General features: G+C 41.7%; 1 protein-coding gene across 1 annotated transcript in view; it reads left to right on the forward strand.

The window, feature by feature from the left end:
- Positions 1-26,621, forward strand: part of TANC2 (tetratricopeptide repeat, ankyrin repeat and coiled-coil containing 2) — a 199,074-nt gene that overhangs the window by 86,646 nt on the left and 85,807 nt on the right. The window contains exon 6 of the mRNA XM_079949186.1: positions 22,825-22,935. Within this exon, the coding sequence (XP_079805312.1) occupies positions 22,825-22,935 (111 nt within the window). The remainder of the gene's footprint in view (positions 1-22,824; positions 22,936-26,621) is intronic.

Below are 26,621 nucleotides of genomic sequence, written 5' to 3' on the forward strand. Positions count from 1 at the left end.
GCTAGGTTGGCAGGAGCAGGGACCAAACAACGGGAGTTCACCCCGTCGCGGGGATTCGAACCTCCGTCCTTCTGATCTGCAAGTCCTAGGCTCTGTGGTTTAACCCACAGCACCACCCGCGTCCCGCACAATTGATGTATACATTGTGATGTAAATGAGCACCACAATGGCACTACAATGGTAAATGAGGTAGCCACAAAATTGATGGAACAGTGAGGAAATTTTACTGCACAACTGCCGTGTCTATCCAGATGGCCAGTTATTTGGCATGCACATCAGCCTTCTCTGAGGAAAAACTCGTCTTGTTCCTGAACCACCTGCCTCAAGGGAAGGAAGCATTTCAACTTGTGAAACAAGTAAATGCAAAAATCCGTGTCACCGACTGTTGGTCCAAAATGATTGCCAGAGTTGTGTGTCTCCATGGACACTTGTGGCTACTTTCCTAGTCCCAGATACTGGCAGTTTGGTCTCATATCAAGGACCTTCCATTTGATGACAAAGATTGTTTTGTGACAAGTCTGATGGAGTAAGTCCAGAAATATAAGTCAACAGCACTGTCAGTGTGTCTCTTACAAAATTCCAGTAATTCTCTTAAATCCCACTTCTAGTTTCATGGTCTCTGCCCGATGCCAGAGTCTAAAGTCACTTAACAAACCCCCTCATTGCATTGGGCTAACAACTTTGGGTCTTGGAGGTGTATCTGTTCTGGTCTGTTTAGTAATTCTCCTCATCTTGTAGCATCTGAAAGTCTACCACATTTGTTATGGCATAAGCTTTGTGGACTGGAGTTCACTTTTATCAGATGCATATAGCAGTGTCCTCAGTTGGCCATGTGTATACACGGTTGTAGAGGGGGGCGGAAATGTAAATGTTGAAGTTACATGACAATGAAATGTCGAAAAGCAGGTTCCCAGCAATCCAGTTAGAGCTAAACGGGATGCAAAATAAGCACAGTGATCATCCGTTGCATATCATGCTAGTACTGGGCTGAAGTATTTGCCCCAGACTTTTTTCAACATTTTTGAGTGGTGAAATCTCAGAACTTTCAGGTTGAGGTTTGGGCAAATAAGGTAGGTTCCCACCTGAGGGTTCTCCCTTCTTCTTCTCCACCCCCCTTCTTCTGTCTTTCTCTCTCAATAAAGGAAAAAATCCTTATGGTTGCTTCTGATAAATACTAGACTGTCAGCAGCCCTGTAGCATTCCCTTCTAATATGGGACAAAATTCCCCTATGGGGATGATGCTGTATCACTCTTTTGGGGGAAAGGTGGCTGCCACCTGTGGGTCCTGGTGCAGACAGAAATATGCAATAGGTTTCTGGATGAGGCATATAACCTGTTTTTCAGACTTGGCCATGCTGCTGATTATTGATTTTGTAAGAAAGGAATAGACAAGTAAAATGCCTAGCACATGCATGTCAAAAGTAAAGTTCACTCTGTTGTATGTGACAAATCAGCCATGACTTTCAGCCCATCAAGGCTTGATAAGCCCAATTTGATATACTTGTGCTAGACAATTTTAAGAGGGTTGTGTATTTTTACAATATATGTTGAGGACATTGAATGTATCATGTGAGGACTGAGCTTAATTTATATATTATTACAGTTATATCCCACTTTTCCTCCAAGGAGTACATGGTGGTGGATATACTTCACCACCACTCAGTTTCTTGTGATGTAGATGAGGCTAAGAGACAGTGACTGGCTCAAGGTCAGGTCACCCACGGAGCTTCATGATTGCGTGAGGATTTGAATCCTTATCTCCCAGGCCCTGGTTCAATACTTTAACCACTACACTCACACTTCACAGGCCTCATTTAGCCAAATTTATTTAGGAAGAGTTTCTGCTTGGCTCTTTTTATGTATGCTCTGATCCATATGATCTCTACCTCTTGTAAACAAATATTATTATTCTCTCCCCCCCCCCCCCGCAGTAGAAGTGATTTTTATTTACAACACTGGCAAGAAAGCATTCTAGCAAGTTCTGCAACGCAGTGGGAATCCCTGTATCTTTCAGTAGAGTCATAGCTGGTTATGTAAGGCAGGAAGCAATTTGCTCTTGTGTACAAAATTAAAGCACACACACCCCTTGCTTTTCTGTATTGGAGAAACAAAAAAGAAAACAATATTTTTAAGGGATCTGCTTTAACTAGCTTGGCAGGCTTTGTCAATGGTGCATATTTTATTTGTTTTATGTAAATACTCTTTCCCAACTTGTTCTTCTGATGGCTTCAAAGTATTAGTTCCTTAAGAAAAAAGGTCAAGGCAGGCCACTTACATGGGAGAGCACAATATTCGGTGGTGTGCCATAACCCATGTGCTGGATTATTACTTTCTTCAGTAAGTGCAGCTACAGCAGCAGCATCATGTCTTGACCATGAAGGGGACAAGAGGGAGAGAAAAATATCAGCAGACCTAGATGTATGGAACCTACTAATGGCAGCAGTTAGGTGAGATGGTAGGATAGGCTGCAGGTCAGAGGATCAGGGTTGCAGGACCTCCAAAAGCTCTGAGGTTGACAACTTTGTCTAATGAATGTCAGAGTTAGACAGAACTTTGTTGGTATAAGATCTGAATTCCAAGTCAGGCTCTGCTTTCTTGGGTGAGTGAAGAATGCATCCTTACTCTTGTACCCCTGTGGTACTAGTGACACCTTGGTAGATCTTCTGGCATCTCTGTTAAATGGAGATAAGTGTTAGGACAGTCATTCTGGTTGTCTGTCCAGGTAGACAGTGATAGTGGATCCAAGTTTTGTGCCCATATGCATTTTACTGATCCTGCACTGTTCCGTTTTATAGTGGGCACTCTGTACTGGTTCAGGGTGGCTGTGAAGCTACTCTGTGGTGGCCTTGTAGTGGTCAGTACTGAAGCCTTTTGTAGACCCAGACAAAATACTTTCCTCTCCCCTGCAGGATACAAGAGAGGGAAGTGAATAAAAGACTCCAGTAATTGCCATTTTTGTTATAATTGAGTTTTATAATGGAAAACCAAGACGAGCTTTTAAAAGCAGAAAAACATGATATTCTTAAACAATGATTTTGACTACAGTATTTTGCATTGGGCTGTGCTTACAAATATTAAGTATCCAATGATCCATTTCCGATTTCCCCCCAAAGGGGTGAATATATGAGTTTGTCCATGCATGCATGTTCCAGAAATTGTATTTACTGGGTGTGTAACCTAAGAATCACTGGCCTATAAGAAAACAGAAACCAAGAGAGAAGACTTCTTTAAATAGAATTGATCAGCTAGAGGGTCTTGTGGTTAGGTACTGTGAATATATATATATATATAGAGAGAGAGAGGTTGAATCTCATAACTTTAGAGTTAATTTCAACATTTACTTGGTTTCTTTGAATAAATATAGCATGCAGTGGCAGGTTTATTTTCAGCTTGAGTCTTTTAATGGAGTAACTTGCGAAAGCTGTCCATACGCCTGACTTCTGTCTTGTGATATTCCACGTTAGCTGCATATTTTTAGAATCATTTTAGGCTGTAATTTCTGTAGGAGTGAAAGTGTCTCCTCCTTTTGTTCCTACAGAAACAAGAGTACTTTTAATAGCAGGCATGGTGAGTTATGGAACGATTGTGTTTTGTTTAATGCAGTTCCTTTGCAGTAGTCTCTCAGAGTCAAGAAGAATTCTAAGAATATATAGTATAATTTAGCTATGGTCAGTATCTTAAGCTTTGATACATTTGTATTATAGACCTTGACGTATAGATGTTATAGAACAGGATGTGTAGTTTTGTGATACAAATGAGTCAGTGTTTGAGTAGTCCTGGCAGATTCAAAGATTTCTGAGGTTTTAAAAAACATAATGAGCTTGGATGTCATTTGGATTTTATTTTGTGTTTTTCCCGTCAGGCTTTCAGATAATGCCACTTCAATCCCCGAGGGTTACCAAATATATAAAATGAAAGCTGGGATTCTACCAAAGAATTCATTTGTTACATAAATGTGCTTTGTACATATGTAAATGTGCCTCCAGATATGTTAACCAACCCTCATCTCACCAAAAATTCAGAAAAACAGAGGCAGTAAATACCCCAAGTCAAACAAATGCAGTGTTCTGTCTCTTTCCTTGGGAGGTAGAATGGTTCCCTAAACATAGTTTTGTCATGTTGGCATTCAGAACGCAAGTGATATTTTTCAGCATTTAACAGTGTTGTGTAAGTTGGTCCTTAGGGTGGATTGTTAGAAAACTGAGCACACTACAATAGACATGGGTCATTGTGCTGTCTTGGAGATGATATTTTCGGTAGAACATAGTCCTGTTCTTCTATAGCTTAGACCATAGTATTGCTCGATGCTTATGCCCTAAGTAAGGCCTGTCTGTGCCTCTATCTCTCCTTTCCAGAAAATTCAAGGACAGACTTGTTCTCTGTCCAGGATATCCCTTGCAAATAAACCACCAGGACCTGTGGAGGGGCAAATTCTAAGCACCGAAGGTGGAAAGGTTGTATCTGATCCAGTGGAGTTGCATGTCCTCCTGAACATCAAGATGTTGATCTAATTACCATGATAGAATGACCGTGAATCCTCACCCTCCTTGCTGGTGGAAGAATAGGGGACATTAAAACTTCTACTGTTATCATGGAGATCCTAGCTTTCAATATTTGTACTTCAGTTTGTAGGGCTACTTGCTGTACCTGCAGTGTCTGGAGTGTCTGCACCATGCCTGGACCTGCCAAGTCACCCGAAGAGTTATTTGTCTTATTTATGCTCAGGACCAGTTTGCTGCAGCCTGGCAAACTGTCAGAGCTAAACCATATGTAAGTGTCAAATGGGAATCAGTAGCAGGGAACCAGAGTAGTCACTGTGAATTTTTGTCCCCATGAATTTGTCAAAAACCTGTTTGAAAAGCCATCTAGGTAGGATCCTTAATCACAGTCTTTGTAAACCCCACAGTATGCCATACTCAGGGGTATAGAGCATACAGTGGTACCTCGGGTTGAGTACTTAATTCGTTCCAGAGGTCCGTTCTTAACCTGAAACTGTTCTTAACCTGAAGCACCACTTTAGCTAATGGGGTCTCCCGCTGCTGCCGCACCGCCGGAGCACGATTTCTGTTCTCATCCTGAAGCAAAGTTCTTAACCTGAAGCACTATTTCTGGGTTAGCGGAGTCTGTAACCTGAAGCGTATGTAACCTGAAGCGTATGTAACCTGAGGTACCACTGTATAGAGGTTCCATTGAGATACACTAGCTAGTAATCACCAAGAGACCAAATCAGTGGTCCTGGACAGATTGTCAGAGATACACATTTTCTGAAATGGAGATTCCATTAAGTCACCTAAACCATCACTCACTAGAAGCTTGTCAAAGACTGTTCATTCCCGTTTTACAGTATCTTGGAGGCTGGGACAAAGAACCAGTTATCAGCTGAAAGCCATCATCTATATTCCTATCAGAGCCAGCTTAAATGTACTACAAAGACCTACTAAGATTACTGTATTATGCATCAGATGAAGTGTTTTTTGGTCCACAAAAAAACACACCCAAAAGCCTGTGCTGCAATTATTCTGTTAAATGTACTGCAAGACTCTATGCTGTGTTTGTTACAACAGACTTAACAAGAGTTACGCAACATTACATACCCCTGGAATGTATATTGTATGTACGATTAGCAAAAGTTCTTGTTGACTGGGAGATTTTGTGGATTTATTTTGCAAGACTGTCACATATGAATGAACAGTTCTTGGGTATTTATTATTGGGTGTTTATTTCTTCTTTATGCCATAATGTGAAAGTGCAGCTTTTAGCTGAAACTGAAGTATTAAGTGAATTGATTTCTTCAGGGCAGAATACATAAAATGGGTAGGTGTAAGCCGCCCAGAGTGGCTTGGGAAACCCAGCCAGAACGATGGGCTATAAATAATAAAATTACTATTACTATTACTATTACTATTACTATTACTATTACTACTGTGTGTTTCCTTATCTCTGGTGCCTGGTGAACAGCAGTATATCCCCACAAATGAAAAGTAAAACCATGTATAATTAGAATTTTCTAATGGTACACAAAAATGCAGAAATTAAAAGTAGAATCCCAGATATTTGATTTTTGTGTTCATATTTTATAAGCTTAGCCTGGAGTTTATTAGACTACTTCTAGGACTAAAATCATTTGTGAAAAATAGGCAGTTCTCTATTTAAAAGAGCCTAGCCTTTCAATAGTCAAGTTGCTACTTCCTCTAATAGTGGGTGACTTACCATGGAGTTAACATACATACATGCAATAAACATTAAATAAGGTATGTTTAGAATAATTTAAAATTGGAAGTCATTTGAAAAATCTTAACTAGCCAAAGAAACCATCACATGGTGCAGCTAAGCATTCCAGTCTACAAAACTTTTATAATTATCTCTATCTTTTTTGCTTAGCAAAGTGTGTGACATTCAGGAATACATTGACAATCATAAAGTTGAAAATACTCTAAACGGCCCTTAAGTTGTGCAAAATGAACACAAGTACACACCCTTTAAATCCCATAGAGCAAATGGTTCCCATAAGAGTGTCACTGTCTCCACTTTCCAGAAACAGGTGAATACATTTTTGTTCTAACAGGCTTTTCCGGCTGGATAAATGGGTTTTTGCCATGAGTGGCTGTACTGTACTGTATTTTGTATTGTTTTAGTTCTCTTCTAGATGTGTCAGCTTTTTGTGTTTTTAACTTGTTTTGCTGTTTATGTTGTACATCACCCTGAGATGATAGTGCAGAAGGCGATAAATAAATTGATGATGATGATGAAGTTGATGATGATAATAACAGCGTGTGTATATAAAAAAATAACCTGTTCCCCACCCACTGGATCATACCAAAGCTCATATGGTCCAGAATCCTATTCTGACCATGGCCAATCAGATGCCTATGGGAAGTGCTCAGGCGGGACATGAGTGCAACATCACTTTCCTGCTAGTGTTCGCCTTCTACTTGTATCCAGAGGAATGCCCACCTCCCAGTACAGGAAGTGCGCACACAGTCATTGTGACTAGTAGTCATTAATAGACTTATTCTTCATAAGTTTGTCTAAAGGTGAAGGGACCCCTGACCACTAGGTCCAGTTGTGACCGACTCTGGGGTTGTGGCGCTCATCTCACTTTATTGGCCGAGGGAGCCGGCGTACAACTTCTGGGTCATGTGGCCAGCATGACTAAGCCACTTCTGGCGAACCAGAGCGCACGGAAACGCCGTTTACCTTCCTGCCAGAGTGGTACCTGTTTATCTTCTTGCACTTTGACGTGCTTTCGAACTGCTAGGTTGGCAGGAGAGGGACTGAGCAACGGGAGCTCACCCCGTCACGGGGATTCAAACCACCGACCTTCTGATCTGCAAGTCCTAGACTCTGTGGTTTAACCCACAGCGCCACCCGCATTTTTCTAATCCCCCCTTTAAAACCATCACAGTGGTGGCCACCATGACACTGTGCAGTTATGAATTACATAGTTATTAATTACTACTTTTCCGTAGTTCAAAGTAGTACTTGTGTGTGTCTGTCCTTCAGCTTCATTGGATGAATCAAGGTGGCTTTTAGATTGAGTCTAAGCATTTTTGAGTCCCCTAATTTGTTTTCAGGCCCGAGCATCCTTCAATAATTTTGTGTTGTTTTTTTCAGCTTAGATTTTGTACTACGGCAGCCACCACTATTGTTTCATAATTGTGATTTTTAGATGCAATAGAATAAGGCTCATTAAGGCTCGCGGAATAAGCAGGTCTAGAACCTGAGCTATGTTTGGAGTGGTCTTGCTATTTAGAAATGGATCGCTACATGTCTTGAACTATTTGAATCAATAGCACTGCAGCACTTAAAACATTTTAACACCAAAGGCCGCTCATTACAGTATTAGATAGTAACTGGTTAGTGTCCAGCATGTGAGTCAGCTTCTGGCAAGAGAATTCATTATTTAAGTGGAGGGGGGCAGGAACACTTAGCTTAATCTGCAATGGCTGGATGTTTGCTTTATTTAAAATCAATAAAAATTATCCTGCTGTGGTCAGCAATAAAAAGCCTTGTGGTGAAACTTGAGGAGGAGTACAGGATAGTGGGGCAGATTTGCTGCCCCACATCCAAGCAGCCTGCCAGAAAGTCTCATTACCATTGCTATCACTGTCCCCATACCCTTCTTTCACCTTTAGTACAACTAGAGAGCCAGATTTGGCTCAGAGGCCACTCAGTTATTGAGCCTTACACAATGCGGAAACCTTATACTGCAGAAAAGTCAGAAGCAAATATTAGACTGCATGGATACACTGTTGCCCAGCTCCTGTTCAATTCAGCAAATAGGAGAATATTCGCAGAACGTTTTCCCCTGAATGCCTTAATTTGTCCATTTCAGTCACCAGTGCAGATGTAAAGCTGGGGATCCCTTAATCGTGGGATTGCTCACTCCCTCCTCACTCTAGTGTCTGTAAAAATGGTAATATTCTAGTAGACGTTTTTGATAAACTGACTTTTGAAACTGACTTTTACTCTAGGCTGCTGCTTTTAATATTTCGGTGTAACGTTGTTTTCATAATTTTGATTGCATTGTTGATATTTTGATATGGTTTGTAAGGTATATTGTTATAGAAAGAGAGGATGGAATGCCACAGCAATGCCCCCCCCCCCACGAAAAGCAACCTCAAACACATGATAGCTCTCAATTCTATTGTCAGCTGTAGAATTCCATGCAGAGTGAGAAGGTTGAAATCTCATATGTATATTGTGGATTTCAATACTTCTTCTGTTGATATTTGAGGCTTTTCACGTACCTCAGGTATGTGTGTTGTAGATTAGACCATCAAGCTACAAAGCTCTTTTAAAAAATAAATAAAAATACCATAATTAAGCCTATTTCTTTTGAGAGCTGACATGCTATTTTTCAATTGTACTTTATTAATAATGTTTCTAAAAAAGAAGTCTAAATAAATATTTCCTAATTAAATACCAGCTCAATCATAAATGGCATGTCACAACAAAATAATGTAAATAGAAAATGCAATTATATTATTAGCAAGCTAAATGGATTTAAGTATGGAGTAAATCACATAGAATCAAGAGATTAAACTACTTCAGCAACAAAAGCATTAAAATGTGTTTTTGTTCTTGCTTCTTGCATTAGGAATGGTTCCGAAAGTGATCTGCTATTCAGCCAAAAAGGGATGGGTGGATGGAATAATGCAAGCAGTGCCAAGAAATGTTCACTGTTATCGTATTGAGTAAAAGTGCATCCTTCTTGCAGACCTCAGCTTCTTGCTTTTTGCTACACTGCAGGCCTAGATCCTCTCCCGGGCCGTTGTCCTTGATTCTGCCTTGCTCTTGCGTCTTGCCTAGCTGCTCATTCCTGGCTTATCCTGTGGCCTCTGGACTGCTGCCCACGGCCCAGACTGGTCGCTTTTTGCCTTAGCCTGGTGCCCTTTGTTTATTATTAGGCCACAGCAACTATGCTGATTGGAGTGGATGGAAATTGTAGTCAGACAACATTTGGAGGGCGCAAGATAGGCAAAGTAGGGACGCGGGTGGCGCTGTGGGTTAAACCACAGAGCCTAGGACTTGCCGATCAGAAGGTCGGTGGTTCGAATCCCCGCGACGGGGTGAGCTCCCGTTGCTCTGTCCCTGCTCCTGCCAACCTAGCAGTTCGAAAGCACGTCAAAGTGCAAGTAGATAAATAGGTACCGCTCCGGTGGGAAGGTAAACAGCGTCTCCGTGCGCTGCTCTGGTTCGCCAGAAACGGCTTAGTCATGCTCGCCACATGACCCGGAAGCTGTACGCCGGCTCCCTCGGCCAATAAAGCGAGATAAGCGCCACAACCCCAGAGTCGGCCACGACTGGACCTAATGGTCAGGGGTCCCTTTACCTTTACCTTAGATTGGCAAAGGCTGCTTCGCCTCTTATAGCATTGACTCTCTCCTGAGGAAGGACAGAATCCCAACCCAACGGCTAGGAAAGTGCAACTGTTTTGAGGTGGAGGAAGGCCCACCAATCCCATGTTAGTTGAATGGGGTCTCTTTAATTCAAAGCATGGACTCTGTGTCTGAGCTACAGCTCTGTTTTACTAACAAGCTGGGCTTACCCAGTTTCCACAGTGCAAAGCCTAGTTCTCATCTTGCTGATGCTTTTCCTCATGGGAACATGGCTGGACCCTCCCTTAGTGTCATCACTGAGCAAGGCTTTGAGGAAGTATAAGCAAAGGACAAGAAGTATCCCAGCTTTGCTAGTCTCCGTTATACTTTTGTTGGATTTCTGGTAGTGATTGTAATGGATGCATTTTTCAGTGCGGCTTGTCATACCAGAAGGGATTTTTAAAACCATCAACTGTTAACTTTCTCACACTGTCCTATTTAGCCATAATTGGTTGCTGTTAACATATGTTCTCTCACATTTGTACACCATAATGAGGCTTTTTGAGGTTATGGTTTAGGAATGATATTTATAATGATTTATAAAAAAAAGTGCATTTTTAAAAAGGATATTGGTGCTGATATAATGCAAAATGTAAAGGTAAAGGTAAAGGTACCCCTGCCCGTACGGGCCAGTCTTGACAGACTCTGGGGTTGTGCGCCCATCTCACTCAAGAGGCCAGGGGCCAGCGCTGTCCGGAGACACTTCCGGGTCACGTGGCCAGCGTGACATCGCTGCTCTGGCGAGCCAGAGCCGCACATGGAAACGCCGTTTACCTTCCCGCTGGTAAGCGGTCCCTATTTATCTACTTGCACCCGGAGGTGCTTTTGAACTGGTAGGTTGGCCGGCGCTGGGACCGAGCAGCGGGAGCGCACCCCGCCGCAGGGATTCGAACCGCCGACCTTTCGATCGGCAAGTCCTAGGCGCTGAGGCTTTAACCCACAGCGCCACCTGCGTCCCTAATGCAAAATGAAAGCCCACTAATTCTAAGTGAGAGATGCTTCCCATCATTGCTTTTGGGAAGCAAGGTCTCCGAAGTTGTTTCTGTGTATTCTTACTCTATGAAGAATTCTCATTTAGTTGCTTATGGTTATCCTAATGACTTTTACCGACAAGTTTTTGAGAAAAGGAGATAACTATCACCATAACAAATCTCAGAAGCCTGTTGCCTGCAACTCTTGTGTACATAGCTTGTGCAAGGTCTTGCAAATTCAGATGTAGAATACAATATAAAAAGATGAAAGTGTTATTTATGCATTTCTTGTGGACCCCTGATTCCGGTTAAAAAGGACCTGGATTCTAAGAGAGGTCATGCTGGATCATGGGTGGAAATAGATGGGAGCCTCATAAACAGTTTGTGTTGTGCCATTGGGTGGGGGTGGGGTGGGGTTGGAGTTTCCTGTTCAAAAGAAAAAAAGAAAAGAAAAAGCACACAGAAACACACAGATATCCATTGGGCCCACCCAAGGTTTTCAGAAGCCCAGCCATAGTAAAATCATATTGAAAACCTGTTGGGATTTGCCTAATTTTGCACTTTAAAGGAGTCACATTATGCAAATATTTTCATGGGGATTTGTTGCAAAAGGGAAAGTGAGGTAAGAAAAATGTGATCCCCACATATGCTTTGGAAAAGTTTCCAGTCAAAATTAGAATCCATGCTTCATAAAGAAAGGGACATTTTTAGCAACTTTCAGGTGGGGATGGCAGAAATCCATTAATTTTAATTGGTGTCTCTGTGTGTATGTGAATCTTGTTTTCAGTTGAGGTAGCACAAGGCCACCAGCTTCACTGCTCTTTCAAGTGCTGGTGGAATCGCAGTTAAATCAGCCCTGCAAGATTCCTTTTTGCTGCAGAATGGCTCAATCGAATTGACACTGCATTGTGACATTCCTTTGTTGCTGGATGCCCAACTGACATCCATGGTATAAAGTCCCTTTCACTATAAAGTGTACCGGCTAGAACCTCTCCACCCCACCTCCTCCTGACTCCTGGATAGGCCTGCATTATCCATGCTCTGATAATCTCCAAACTGTATGCGGTTCTAAAGGTTATGTCCAGAGCTGTATTTCTTGAACAATCTGTGGGTGAAATTCTTTGTCTGATTGTGGCAGTCGTTTCAGCAGGGTTTACACAGCTTTCTGCTGCTTCCATGGTCTAGAACCAGATAGAGGCATGTGTTATTGCTAGATGCCATCTGCCATTTACTGAAAACGTTTTCTGGAGAGAGCTTATGAAGGCCGTTACCTGCATTGAGTCTAAAAAGAGGGCAGGTAATACATTGAAATAAAACAAATGGTAGAAATAACAACAACAACAACAAAGCCTATCCTCCTCCAGGAGGGGAGGGGTTGTGAGCGGGAGACAATTCCCATGTCATGCAGGGGGCGCTCCGCCCCCTGCTTCAACTCCAGGGCTGCCGCATCACGCCCCTCCCCGGTTGGGCACCCAATAGGGAAGCTCGGCGGGGGCGGGGCTTGCCGCTCAAACGCGGCCGTCTCAGCCATCCCAGCCATTGCACACACATTTTCTTTGAGTCACCCACCCTCCATTCCCTTTAGATTAGCTGTCCCTGAGACTTTGCTATGGACCTCTGGTTGGTCGCCCTGTTTAACCAGGGGGCCTGGTAGGAGTTTTTTTCCAATTGGCTAAATTGGCCCGGCCTCTTGGTTTTTTCGCCTACCTCGTAGCAACCGTCACAACTTTCGTGGTATTTGGCGGTTAGGCATTGGAATGTGTTGTTGGTGTTTCAGGGGGGCAAGGTGTGGCCATCACCTTTCCCAACAATTTTGGGTATTCCGCTAAAGGAATCCGGCGGTCGTGGATCCTGTCCGATGCCTGTGTGGCGGGGGGCCATGGCACGACCCTCGGTGACATCAGGAGAGAGCCTATAGTTGTATTAGCATCAACAGGCTCCCCCTACTGGTGGTTAACCCCTCCTCCGTGGTCCAGTGCCTAAGCCAATACCTTCTCACATGCTGTAATCAAGAAAGTTGTGGCCTTTTCCTTACCCATTAACCTTATATACTGTGTCCACGTGTCTTCATTCCCCAAGTGGGGATCGGGTCCTCAAATCACAACACTTTATTATTTATACCCCGCCCATCTGGCTGAGTTTCTCCAGCCACTCTGGGCGGCTCCCAACAAAACACTAAAATACAATGACCTATTAAACATTAAAAGCTTCCCTAAACAGGGCTGCCTTCAGATGTCTTCTAAAAGTTTGGATCGTTATTTTTCTCTTTGACATCTGGTGGGAGGGTGTTCCACAGGGCGGGTGCCACTACCGAGAAGGCCCTCTGCCTGGTTCCCTGTAACATGGCTTCTCGCAGCGAGGGAACCGCCAGAAGGCCCTCGGCGCTGGACCTCAGTGACCGGCAGAACGATGGAGGTGGAGACGCTCCTTCAGATATACTGGACCGAGGCTGTTTAGGGCTTTAAAGGTCAGCACCAACACTTTGAATTGTGCTCAGAAACGTACTGGGAGCCGGTACATGGCGAAAGGAAAGAATTGGCTGTGCCAAGCAATGCTTTTGTGTTTTCTCCTCTTCCTCTCCCTCCTACCACACAGCATTGTATCGGCTCTCAGGCTGGACAAGAAATTGCAGAAATGCACAGGCCACCCCAGAAACATGTTTTCTGTAGGTGAAGGACAGGTTGGTTGAATTGTATTTCCCAGTACCTGTATGGGAGACCTCTTGGAAATCACATGTATGCCATCTTGGCCTTCATGGTGTAAAGAAGGTGGAACATAAATGTAAGATGATGGATAAATAGTTCAGCACGGGCAAAGAAACTCTCCACTGCAGTACCATGCTGCTGTTCCCTACCTGCATCTGCTGTCTCAATAACTGGTACCAGTGTTTGAAACTCCAATTGTTCTAGGCTCATTTTGCAACAGGAAATTTCATTAGCACAAGCTGTTTCTGAGTTCTGTGTGCACCTAAGATTTCAGATTAAAACTGCACAGTGGAAGGAAAAGAGGACCTTTTTCTGCCTCCCCACTTCTAGCTACTCTCTGAAGACTGGAGAAGAGACCCTCTTAAGAATATTAGGGGGGTGGGCAGGGAAAGGACTAGACCATGTGAAAAATGAACATAATATTTTAGCTGCAGTTCATTTATTCTCAGCTTTGTATTCTTATTATAAAAAGCACACCTGAACATTCCGTTGTTGCACCCATAACTTAGGTTTAAGGTGCCATTTCATATCCCAGTTTCTAACACTGACTGGTACATGGAGCGACATTGATAAGAGCAGTGTGCAAGCAGTGCTAGAAACTCAAGAATATAAACTAATTGCCAAATGGCACCTTAAACCTAGGTTGTGGTTGCCACAACAGAATGTCTAGGCGACATTCCCCGCCCCCTCCGTGGGGGTGGTTGTTCATTTCATTTCTAAACCGCTTTATATTTTAAAGAAAAAAAATATCTCTGTTTACAGCACATTAAAACATCAAAGAAAACAATCCAGAATAAAACAAATTCAAGTTTCAAGGAAAATATTTTAGATCCTTCTCTAAGTGACGTTTTACCTTCCCCATATTTAGCTACTTAATTTATATAGTTGCCCCATAGCAGATGTAGTTTTGGAAGCCAGTGTGGTTTGAAGTCAATTGATTCTCCCCCCCCCCCACTTTCTTTTTTTGTTTTCTCCTCCTGTGATGAGGCTGGATTTTAATGTTTTAATGTTGTATTTTAATCTTGTTTTTAAGTTGTATTCATTCAACTTGTTTTTATTATTGGTTGTTAGCCGCCCTGAGCCCGGCCTTGGCTGGGGAGAGCGGGGTATAAATAAAATTATTATTATTATTATTATTATTATTAGGGGTTAGCTTGTCAGACTAGGACCTGGGAGGCCAGCGTTCAAATCCCCACTGGGTGATGAAGCTCGCTGGGTGACCTTGGGCCAGTCACAGCCTCTTGACCTACCTGACAGAGTTGCTGTAGGGATCAACTGAAGAGGGGGGTAAACTATGTACTCCTTGGAGAAAAAGATTGGATTTAAATGCAACAAATAAGCCCTCCTGCTTACCTCTTTAAGAAGGCTGGAGGGGCCAGCCAGGTGGAGATGTCAGTCGCAGACCTAGCATCCAGAGGTCTCCACTGAACCTGTGCCAATGGACCCGTATCTGGCTAATTTCTAATACTCTGTACAAGTAACTGTTAAAGCTGATGCTTCTCAGTGCTTTGAAGTGGGACCTGCCTGTAAAGTTACTCACTCTTTCAGAACCTGCTTCTAAACTTGTCTATGTTTCAAGTAATGCTCTGTCCAGTGAAATAGAAAAAAACCCTTGGAAAGGAGGAAACCCCTTGTTGTGCAACTGGGCGTTCCCTTTTGATGGTCTTGTACCATATTGAAATAAGGTCAGCAAACGTTTTCAGCAGGGGGGCGGTCTACTGTCCCTTAGAGCTTGTGGGGGGCTGGTCTATATTTTTGGTGAAAAAATGAACGAATTCCCCACAAATAACCCAGAGATGCATTTTAAATAAAAGCACACATTCTACTCATGTAAAAGCACCAGGCAGGTCCCACAAATAACCCAGAGATGCATTTTAAATAAAAGCACACATTCTACTCATGTAAAACCACCAGGCAGGTCCCACAAATAACCCAGAGATGCATTTTAAATAAAAGCACACATTCTACTAATGTAGAAACACGCTGATTCCCAGACCGTCCGCGGCCAGATTTAGAAGGTGATTGGGCCGGATCCGACCCCCGGGCCTTAGTTTGCCTACCCATGGTATACGCTGACACAAGAAAGGGCATTCTTTGTATAGATGGCCTGACTCTGCAAAGCCCTTCCTTTCCAAATCTAAATGATGCTATCTCTTATGAATTTTGGCACCAACTTAAAGACTTGCTTATTTACCTCCTAGGCCTTTGAGTGATTCATTGGTCTCTGCTGCGGTGAAGCTTATTTTATTGTGCTGTTATTTTATATTTTCAGCCTGTTAATGTGTTAATTGGTGCTTTATTTATTGTTGGCAGTTATATTGTTGGCAATTATTTTATTACCAATCAGTTATAATGCACTCTGGGATCTTGAAGAGTAGAATAAAAATATGTTAAATAAACAAGGAAATAAACTTACCCAGGAACATGTCAGGATGCAAAGTTTTAGAAGCACAAAGTTTGAGAAGCTGTATGACAGACCTCTTTACTTAATGATGAAAACTATATTTATTTATAACACTCTTCTTTACCATAAAGCCTATGGTTTATTTTATTTTTAAAATAATCCCTGAGGTGAATGAGGGCAAAAGAGTGAAAAACTAAATTTGGGGGTGAAGATGAGGTAGTCACAAATATGTATCAAGGATATTTGGACACTTTTAATAAAATATTGAAATGCATTCATTTAAACAAGATGCTAAAAATGCTTTTATTGTACCCAAAGATGTAAAATGGGAATAGAGGAGTGCAAAGCAATGTTGGAAAAACGCCCTTAGTTTGTGTTGCTTAATTTAGCCATTCTTCTGCCTAGTGACTAAAGTGAATCATGCAAGGTTTAGCTGTATCATTTGTGAAGCAGTTCTGAATTCAAGAAATATGAACATTTGGTGTGTTTCTACTACTTATAAAATTATAGTCATATTCTTAAAAACAGTTGTGATTCTGTGATCCTTAAATAGTTTGTAAACCTAACTCTTGGCTATAAAGTCAATTAGCAGCAAACTACTAGCTTGAACTGCAAGGGACCAAATACCAAAAATAATTAGAAATAGATTTAAAAGCAAATGTGAGGAAAATAACCCAGCGCAAACTGGAAACTTCTTCTCCTTTCTTTGATGCATTTTCTAATTCAAACTAATAGTTTATATGTTAAAAATATTTGTAAGATTGTTTGCATTTCTAATTAAATGCTAAAGGTTGTATTTCAGCCAGCAGAAAAAGAGCCTTTGAAATCGGTAGTTAGGCAGTATTTTTAATTAATGCAGCAGATTTCTGCCATCCCACTCCCTCTTCTAAACAGATACCTACCTCAGTTTATTTTTAAAATAAAACTTATTTGGCTAATAGAAGTGTTTAGCTCTGAGTTATATATCTTGCCATATTTTGGATTTTCTCACTAGGAATTAAGAGCAATGTGGCATCTGCTTGTGATAGATTCCAAGACTGGAGCAGATCATTCCATAGGCAGTTGAAAAAGGAAATAAATCACCCATTCTTAAGACCTTTAATGAAGGAACATACATACCAACATGTGATTTAATCATGAATTTTGATTTAAAATAATGAAACCCTAGTGAACTTGGGGGGGGGGGGACCTGAATCTGCGAAGTAGACTCTTAGCCTATGTAGACTTGTGCTACGAAAGCATAAATTGATCAAGACAATATCTGTGCTTATAGAGTAAAATAATATTTCTGTGCTATCAAGGTGGGACTGGACTTCATAGCTGGCTAGTAGAAACTAATGCTTGCCTACCAAGGCCAGCCATAACTTAATACACCCCTGTCTTTTATATATAAGCCTACTGAGTTCTGTAAGTAAAGAAATTCCCCAGGAGTTTGGATCTTAATCAGGAGGGTAGGTCTGGGATAAAATTTGAATCTCATGTCCTTAATTTTATTTGTCTCTTAATATTAGAGAATTAGCATTTCGTGTTTTCTTTAGCTGGCATTCCACACCATTACATTTAGGTCACATTAATTTAGATTTTTCTTCTTGGGGGGAGTGCAGATTTATTCCCCTGGAACATTGTTCGGTTGCTGAGAGAACTATCCAAAGATCTGTTCTTTTCTGGTTTCAGGTTGTTCAGTATATCAAGAACATTACAGATTTCAGAGTGCTATTTGAATCTACAGGCATTATATTAGGAAGCTTGATTGCCTTACTCCTTGTTGCAGTCAAATATGTAGTCACAAATCAAGGGATCCCTTAATTAGATACCTGCAGATTATTTCCTGCAATGGCGTTTATCTTTTCTGAGTTATATAGATTCTACCACTTGTCATATGCAAGACCTTAGAGGATTAAAACTATTTTTATTTTGTATGCCCTTATGTACAGTGGTGCCCCGCAAGACGAACGCCTCGCAAGATGGAAAACCCGCTAGACAAAAGGGTTTTCCGTTTTGGAGGCGCTTCGCAAAATGAATTTCCCTATGGGCTTGCTTCGCAAGACGAAAATGTCTTGCGAGTTCCTGCGGGGGTTTTCCCCTTCCCCCCCCTTTTCCTAAGCCGCTAAGCCGCTTATCAGCTGATCCGCTGATAAGCCGCTTAACAGCTGATCGCTAAAAGCCGCTAAACCGCTAATAGCGCTAATCCGCTAAGCTGTCAATGGGCTTGCTTCGCAAGACGAAAAAACCGCTATACGAAGAGCCTCACGGAACGGATTAATTTCGTCTTGCGAGGCACCACTATAATGGTTTGTGATGCTGCTACGTTTTCCTTGTTAATGGTGTTCCTTATTGATGATCATTAGTCCTTTATATTCTGACTTCCTGGTACCTCTATTGCTTACCTGTTATGCTCTATTGCTATTTAGCTCTTCTTCTTTTTTTTAAGTATAGGCACTTCCAATATGTAGCAGAATAAGGATCTTATTGTTTTTTGTTTTGTGTAATTATTGTATGACTTATCGAAATAATGTAAAATTAACAAGTTTGTTTTTTTAAAGGAATGTACTTTTAGCCTCACAATAACCCCAGAGTTAGGTTATGCCACAAGAGGATGTCTTTTCCAAAAACCACAGAGAGATTTGCATGGCTGAGCAAGTCCAGCACTCTGTTCTTTACACCATTCTGACTCACATTGTTTAACGTCTGTAATTGGATCTTACAAGTTGATGATGTGTAACTAGCAATTAATGTGCTGCTTCTCTGCAGTGGATACTAGAGTTCCTTTAAAGCTTTGCTGGGGTCACTCAGGGACTTGTTCTTGATGTTAAGATATTCTCTCTCTACACATCTCTGGGTGACATCATAAGTCTCATAGGTTTCAGTATTGCTTATATGCTGATGACACCGATCTCAGCTGTTCTAACACAGAACTCCCCACCACCGTATCTATTGCTGGCTCTCTTTATATTTTATGTAAACTTTATATTTGTGTGCTTGATTGCTTTTCCCAACTCTTCTGTTTTGTCTCATGCTCATGCTGCAATTTTGAACACAGTTGGGCATAAGTTTGGAACGTAAGTCCCACTAAGGGTAAATATGCTTAGCTGGGTGCTGTTATATATTTGGTTCCTGCAGGTTTTGTCTACAGAGCTGCTCACATATTTTTAGTTATATTTGCTATTTTTTTGTTGGTAATAAGTTCCATGCCTGCCCCTTTCATATTCTGTATGCTTTGACACCTTTCTGTGTGTTCTTAGGTCCAGTAACAAGCTTATCCACTGGGATACATGGGTCAAGTCATCTTGACCACCATCGTTGTAGATCCAATAGTTATAATAATTGCTCGGAAGAGTTTCACTGATTTACAGTCTGGGCTACTAAAATGCCACACTTTTTCTAATAATAAGAGGCTAGGACAGGAAACATGAATGTGATGAGTGCCACTCATGTGCTAATAATAATAATAATTATTATTATTATTATTATTATTATTATTATTATTATTATTTATTATTTGTACCTTGCACATCTGGCTGGGTTTCCCCAGCTCATCTGGGTGGCTTCCACAGAGACCAAAAATACACCAAAATGTCACACATTAAAAACTTCCCTGAACAGGGCTGCCTTAAGATGTCTTCTGAATGCCAGGTATTTGTTTATCGCTTTGACATCTGATGGGAGGGTGTTCCACAGGGCGGGCGCCACTACTGAGAAGGCGCTCTGCCTGGTTCCCTGTAGCTTTGCTTCTCGCAATGAGGGAACGGCCAGAAGGCCCTTGGCGCTGGACCTCAGCGACCGGGCAGAACGATGGGGGTGGAGACGCTCCTTCAGGTATACTGGACCGAGGCCGTTTAGGGCTTTAAAGGTCAACAGCAACACTTTGAATTGTGCTTGGAAACATACTGGGAGCCAATGTAGGTCTTTCAAGACCGGTGTTATGTGGTCTCGGCGGCCTCCCCCAGTTACCAGTCTAGCTGCCGCATTCTGGATTAGTTGTAGTTTCCGAGTCACCTTCAAAGGTAGCCCCACGCAGAGCGCATTGCAGTAGTCCAAGTGGGAGATAACGAGAGCATGCACCACTCTGGCGAGACAGTCTGCGGGCAGGTAGGGTCTCAGCCTGCGTACCAGGTGGAGTTGGTAGACAGCTGCCCTGGATACAGAATTGACCTGCGCCTCCATGGACTGCTGGGACTCCAAAATGACTCCCAGGCTGCGCACCTGGTCCTTCAGGGGCACAGTTACCCCTTAAAGATCTTCACTAGCTTCACGTTTGCTTCTAAGCACAAATCAGAGTGTTTGCTTTGACCTGTAAAGGCCTAAACAGCCTAGGACCTGGGTATCTGATGGAACGCATGCTCCTATTTCCCTGTTTTTGTTTTTGTTTATTACTATAAAGAAACACATGGGAATATACATCAGTGTTGAACATACTAATGTGAACATGTTAGCAAAACACCTCTAGAATTTCTTCAAAATAAAGCAAAAACAAACTCTCTTGGCTTAATCATGCAATATTTGATGAAGCATGGCTACTTTTCTCTGAATTTTATCCTTCTTTCTCTTTGTTCTTTCGGTCCAAGATAATATGGTAATTCTGTCATCATTGCATATTCTGACATTTTGTTTAACCGCTCTTTCACAGAAGGTGTTTATGTTATTTCACATACAAAGCCGCTGTTGTCCTATAAAATACTATTTCTTCATGTCATTGATGGACATACCCATCTATAGAAATTAAAACATTATTTTTGATATCCGTATTCTAATTGGTGTAATTCTTTTTGAAAACATGTATAGTTTTTTCATTGCTTGATCAGATGTCAATTTATTAAATTCCTCCAATTGTTGAGGACTCTGTTAAAGGTCCCACCTGCAGAGTTGAAGTACTTTGCTATAACATGGGCATAGCCTTCTCAGTTGGCACCCTGTTTATGGAATTTCCCCAAAAAACTGTCCATCAGGCTCATATTTGACCATCAATTTGGTGTCAAACAGTTCTGTTTATCTAAGCATTTAGTAGCACTTGATTGAACTCTTGTTTTAATCTGGTTCCCTCCCCACTGTGTTCTGCTTTTTTATTTGTTTAAATGTCTTGACTTTTGAGATTTGTCAAGTTGGTTCAAGTTATTGTTTGTAAGCTGTCATAGGGACTGCATGGTCAAAAGGTGGCATAGAAATTATGAACAATGTTTATCACTTCACCCCAAAGTCTCTTAATTAAGTGCTTTGAAACAGTCACACGATTGCTTTGTCACAAGCTCAGCTCAACCTACAGATTTGTCACACCAACTTTTGTCCTGTGATTTGCAGGGCGAATAAGCAGAAGGCATGCTTTTCTCAAATTTAAGTCCTGGTGCCCTTTAGGTCACTCAGAGGAGCATTTTAGGCTATCGCAAACAGAGGTAGGTTAAGATGAGATTACAAACTTCCCCAAGATCTGCCAGTGGGACTCATGGTGGAAGAGGGCTCACATCCTGAGTATTTCAGTCAAACCTAGTACTCTGGCTTCCCTCCCAATCTAGTTTTTCAGGTCTAACAGATGCTTGCTTTATGAAATAATTTGTGTATTATAAAACAATGGAGTAATTTAGTTATGGTTTTATGTACTATCAACATAGTAACTTAGTTATAAATATCTTTAATCTGAATTCAGCAATCAGCACCATTTCTTTCATGGTTGACGTGTTTTAAACAGTAATTATGAAGCTCTAAAAAATTGTTCTAGAAATCTGTTCACTACCCACACAAATGTGTAAGTCAGCCTTTGGGAGACTTGCGTCTTCAACCTGTGATGAAGTGGAATCTGTTTAAATACTTGAGTTACCTTCTTTGGCGTGCAAGTTCACATGATAGGCTGCCTCCCACATTGCTTCCTTGCTTTAATTCAAAGAAGTGAATAATTTAATTCTACTTTTTTTAGGAAACAAATTTTCCCAAAATTTAATCATAGCAAATTAATCTTCACTAAATGTGAAGATTGTTTATTCTTTCTAAATTGAAATTTGCACGTGCTGTTTTTCCTTTGCATAAACTTTCTCCTGGGAAGGTGGTGTCAGGCTAGGTAGGTGCTGGGTTGCTATAAAGATGGTAATTTTTCAGATGCTTGAAAGCTCTTCAACATTGGTTTTAGAACATTTGTTCAGATACTTTTTTTATCCTAGGGTCTTTGGCCAAGTAGGTTGTGTGGGTTTTTGCATGTCCTACAGGAAGAGATTGCTTTCATTTTACACATTAATGTGACTTGGTTATACTGTCTTCTGTTATCTGAAAAAGCTAAAGTCTGTCCAGAACATCAGTCTCGTAAGTCTCATAAGGCCTCCATTCAGTAAGCAGAAATTGATGGTATTATTTGCACAGTTACATATTTGTGTGCCCTTAGGAGATTGTGCGGAAGCTGTAACTGGAAGGAATCTGGTGCATGGCTCTTTTGTTCAAAGTTGCTTATAGAATGGGCAGTGAAATATAGTTCCTTTAGATTACAATGGAGGGTGAATTAGTCCCATCACTTGTGCATGTGCATAATCTGTCCAGGAGACATAACCTTTAGTATGCAATTCTAACCATACTTATATTGGTGTAAACCCCATGGGACAGAGTGGAATTTGCTCCTGAGTAAATATGTGTAGGGTTGTGCCATTAACTGTTTTTATTTCACCTGGAGGTGGTTTCTTCACTTAAGTTTTCTCAAAAGACAGTGTGGAAATTTGCATTTTTAATATGATCCACCTCTTTTCTGAGAAATGTAGAGTTCCCTTTTTTTGGTTTTACAAAAGGGAACATGATCTGGGCCTAACATAGTTTGTTTAGCTAAATGCTTCCATGTGTTATTTACTGTTCACTTTCTCATGACCTTCCTTTGTGTTTCCCTTCTTCTTAAGCTCCTCTAAGGAAGGCAAAATTTGTTGAGAGCCCTCGAATTCCAGAATCTGAGCTTGGCTCACCAACTCTCACTTCTGCACCAAAACTGGACCTTGATGCCTACTGCCCTGGTAAGCATGCATGCAAAGGCCTCACTGCGTTCGAAGAGAGACACCATTTAGACCTTGATAAATAGCTTGCAGGTTTTGTGTGCTTATCAAATCTGGCAGTTTTAAGTTTTGGCAGCTGTTGCTTACAATACTTGATGCTTGAGTTCTTAGGTGTTAAATTAAGGCTTTCCAGAACTGAAATTACTTTACAGCCAGCATTATATCTCTGCTGGCTCATGTCATGGAGAATGTTTGGAAAAGTTACAGCATTCATTTTTCATAGAATCATAGAACTGAAGAGTTGGAAGGGACCCTGAGGATCATCTAGTCCAACCCCCTGCAATGCAGGAATATGCAGCTGGTCCACACAGGGATCGAACCTGCAACCTTGGTGTTATCAGCACCATGGTCTAACCAACTGAGCTATCCATTGTGTTGCTCATTCCCTGTGTGGCCTTGGGTGTTGGAGGTTGCTACAGGGGCTGCTTGGGTGCTTCTGGGTCAGGCTGCTACAGATGTGAAACACTGGTACTGAAAGCAAAGACAAAACAGTTTTATTTGCCTATTTCCCAGCCAGAGGTGGGGGACATGTTGTGCTCCATCTGGGGTAGCTTGTCCACCTTTGGTCCCCACTTTGCACTTTGCTCTCACCTGTGGCTCCTAGAAGCTCTCAGCGTGTGACAGCAAACACACCACAGGAAACGGCTTCAACTGGCTAGCTAAACCAGGTGGGGATAGTCAATGGATCTCAATCCCTTGGTGAGTTTAGGCATTTCCCCTGCATGTGAAGACAGGCTCTGGTGGATTCAGCAGACAAGACCATTAGTGGGTCCAATGGACAAGAAGATAGTTTCTGCATGTTCTGTAGAGAGAAGTGAGTGGCAGATGGAGCTCGTCAACCTGGGAAGATAGCCCATCTAGGAGAAGGAAAACTCTGGTCCTAAACCTCCACTGCCTTGTGGAATATTGTTGGGAGAAGAAAAGGCTAAGGAGTAAACCCCACACAAATCCAGAGTCGAGTTTCTAAGATGATTGGATGACTCCCTGTACGTCTCCTCCCGGCAATTCCTGCCGCCAAGCTGGTGCCAAACGTATTGCTTTCCTTTGGACCAGCGAGGCCAGGAGAGAGTTGTTGTCTGGGCAGCCCAGGAGCGCCATACACACTACTCCAAACATTTTAATCATCTGTGAAAACACTGGATGAATTGACAAGCTGAAACAGAATCCAAACAAGATGAATGTGCTTGTACTCAAACATACTGGTGATCTAGGTGAAATGTTCAACCTGTCTTGGATGGAGTGGCATTTCTGATGAAGCAGGTTTCTGTCTTGCAGTATTCTTCACTGTGTCATTTTTCCTGGATACTCGGGTGAGGGTGGCCATTAGGGTGCCTTTTATCTACTCCAGTAGATATACTGGCTGTGTGTGATCTTTCCTGGAGAAGTTGAATTTGGCTTTAGTCATCGGTCCTTCAGTTGCCTCAAGAATGGACTAGTGACGTTGGCCTGGAAACTTCATTAGTCCAAAGTGTGATAGCCAGACCTTTGTCTGAAACCTACAGGCAGGAAATTATTACTGTCTGTCATATGTCAGTTTGTTAGCATCTTATCCTCTTCTGGGCTCGATTCAAAATGCACATTGAAGCATTGGCTGTAAAACAGTTTAGGACTAATTTATCTTATGGATCAATTCCTCCTATATAGACTTGCTTGGGAATTAAAGTCAACTTCAGAGGCTTTGCTCTTGGTGCTGTTTTAAGATAGCCACAAGTGCCTGTGAAAGGCTGGGCTTTTTATGTGGTCGTGTCATAGCTCTACAGTGCCCCCCCCCACATCAAAATCCATGAGACTCTTTCTCTGTGCCTTTTCCACCAGAAATTGTAGACACTTTTGTTTCTGTTGGCTTTTAAGGTATAACTGCATTGTTTTAACAATTTTATCTTTATTTTATGATACCGTACTATTTTGATACCTATACAGTAGTACAATAGCAGCATAGAATATTACATTCTATTATAACACAAGAGTGCTCCAAAAGTGCGCCCTCCCCCTCACACAGAAAATTTCCCAATGTTTATGTGAGCAGACTGAGGAGTGGATTTGGGCGATGGCCAGTTGCTAGGACACCCTCTGCACGGGCTTTAGAAAGATACCTGCACCTGACCAATCCCCCGTCCCGCTCTCTGCCATGCTTGATGCTCATGGGGCACTGAGGCTGCCACTCAACTACGTTGCTGAGCTATTGGTCCTTTGTTCCAGCCTATCAGCGGGCAGTGCTGAGGAGCTCTGCCCTACACCGCTGCCCCCTTGCCAGATGGTACTGCTGGCAGCACTGGCAACAACATGTTATGAATAGGAGGACAAGCGGGTTATCAGCTGCAGACCAATCAACAGAGTGGGGTTACAGCTCTCCAATCACCTGGACAAAAATAATTGAAGTTTTTATAAGGTTATGAAAAATAAATATTAGGCATCACATTTGGTTGTGTGGGGACCCCAGTGGAGAGATTAAAGCAAAATACTTTACAATTTGACTGAATAAATGATAAAGAAGTGAATAATTAAGTGTATAGATTGACTATATAATCTCCTAGGAGATACAAGTAAGAATACCTATACTGGTTATTTTAATACATTAATAAATATTTTACAGTGTTGCCCAGATATGTGTGGATTTGTATTTTCCTGCATCATATTATACCAGTAAGACACTCTTCAATTCTATAAGCATATCGGTCAATTTGACCATATATACTATGTGCCATACGCCAGTTAACCAGTAATCCAGTGTCAGAGTCCTTAAATTAGAACAAATAGTTGTTCATTCTGCTGTCAATAAATGTTGGATCAGTTCCCTGTCATCTGCTAATTCCAAATCTTTAATGCACCCAAATAATAAAACTAATGGATCTGTTGGTAAATCTGTTATTTCAGTTTCTTATTTACTATCCAAAGATTTGCTGAATATCAGCATTATGTACTTTATACCCTCAGCATGAACTACTTGCTGTTCTGTAAATACAATTAAGATGTAGTACGGTTAAACACCATTGAAATAGAAATTTATAAAAGCTTCCTTTAAAAGTGATACTGACTATACATTTTGAACAAAGCAGATACTTTCTGTCTCAAACATTTGTAGAACTAGATATGACAACTGGAAGCAGGGGTGACTGTAGGTAAGAGTAACCTCATTCTCCCCTCTACATCTAAGCAGGGTTTTGACTGCTAGCCAACTGAATTGCAAAGATATTTCTTTTCCAGCAACAGGTTACGCCCTTTCAGAGATTTCTGGGTGATAATCCCTTTGGACAAGGGAGTGTTGCCTGGAATTTAAAAGGTCATGTTATAGAGCTTATTCGTGCTCTTTTAGACGTACCTTCTGTGGTTTCAAAAGTTCAACTTCAGTTACAACTTCGACAGGAAATAATGGGGTCTAGTTCAGAAAAGTGCAGTGAAGGTTTTGCTACCCATTTTGTAGGGGAGGATAAAAAAGGAGAAAGAAAAACACCTGTATTGGATACAGTATTGGAACCTTTTTAATAACCCATGACTCTAGGGTTGTGCGCTCATCTCACTCTACAGGCCGGGAGCCAGCGCTGTCCGCAGACACTTCCGGGTCACGTGTCCAGCGTGACGACGCTGCTCCGGCGAACCGGCACCAGAGCAGCACACGGAAACGCCGTTTACCTTCCCGCTGTAAAGCG

This window comes from Podarcis cretensis (genome assembly GCF_951804945.1).
Source record: "Podarcis cretensis genome assembly, chromosome: 13".
In the NCBI taxonomy this organism is placed as follows: domain Eukaryota; kingdom Metazoa; phylum Chordata; class Lepidosauria; order Squamata; family Lacertidae; genus Podarcis; species Podarcis cretensis.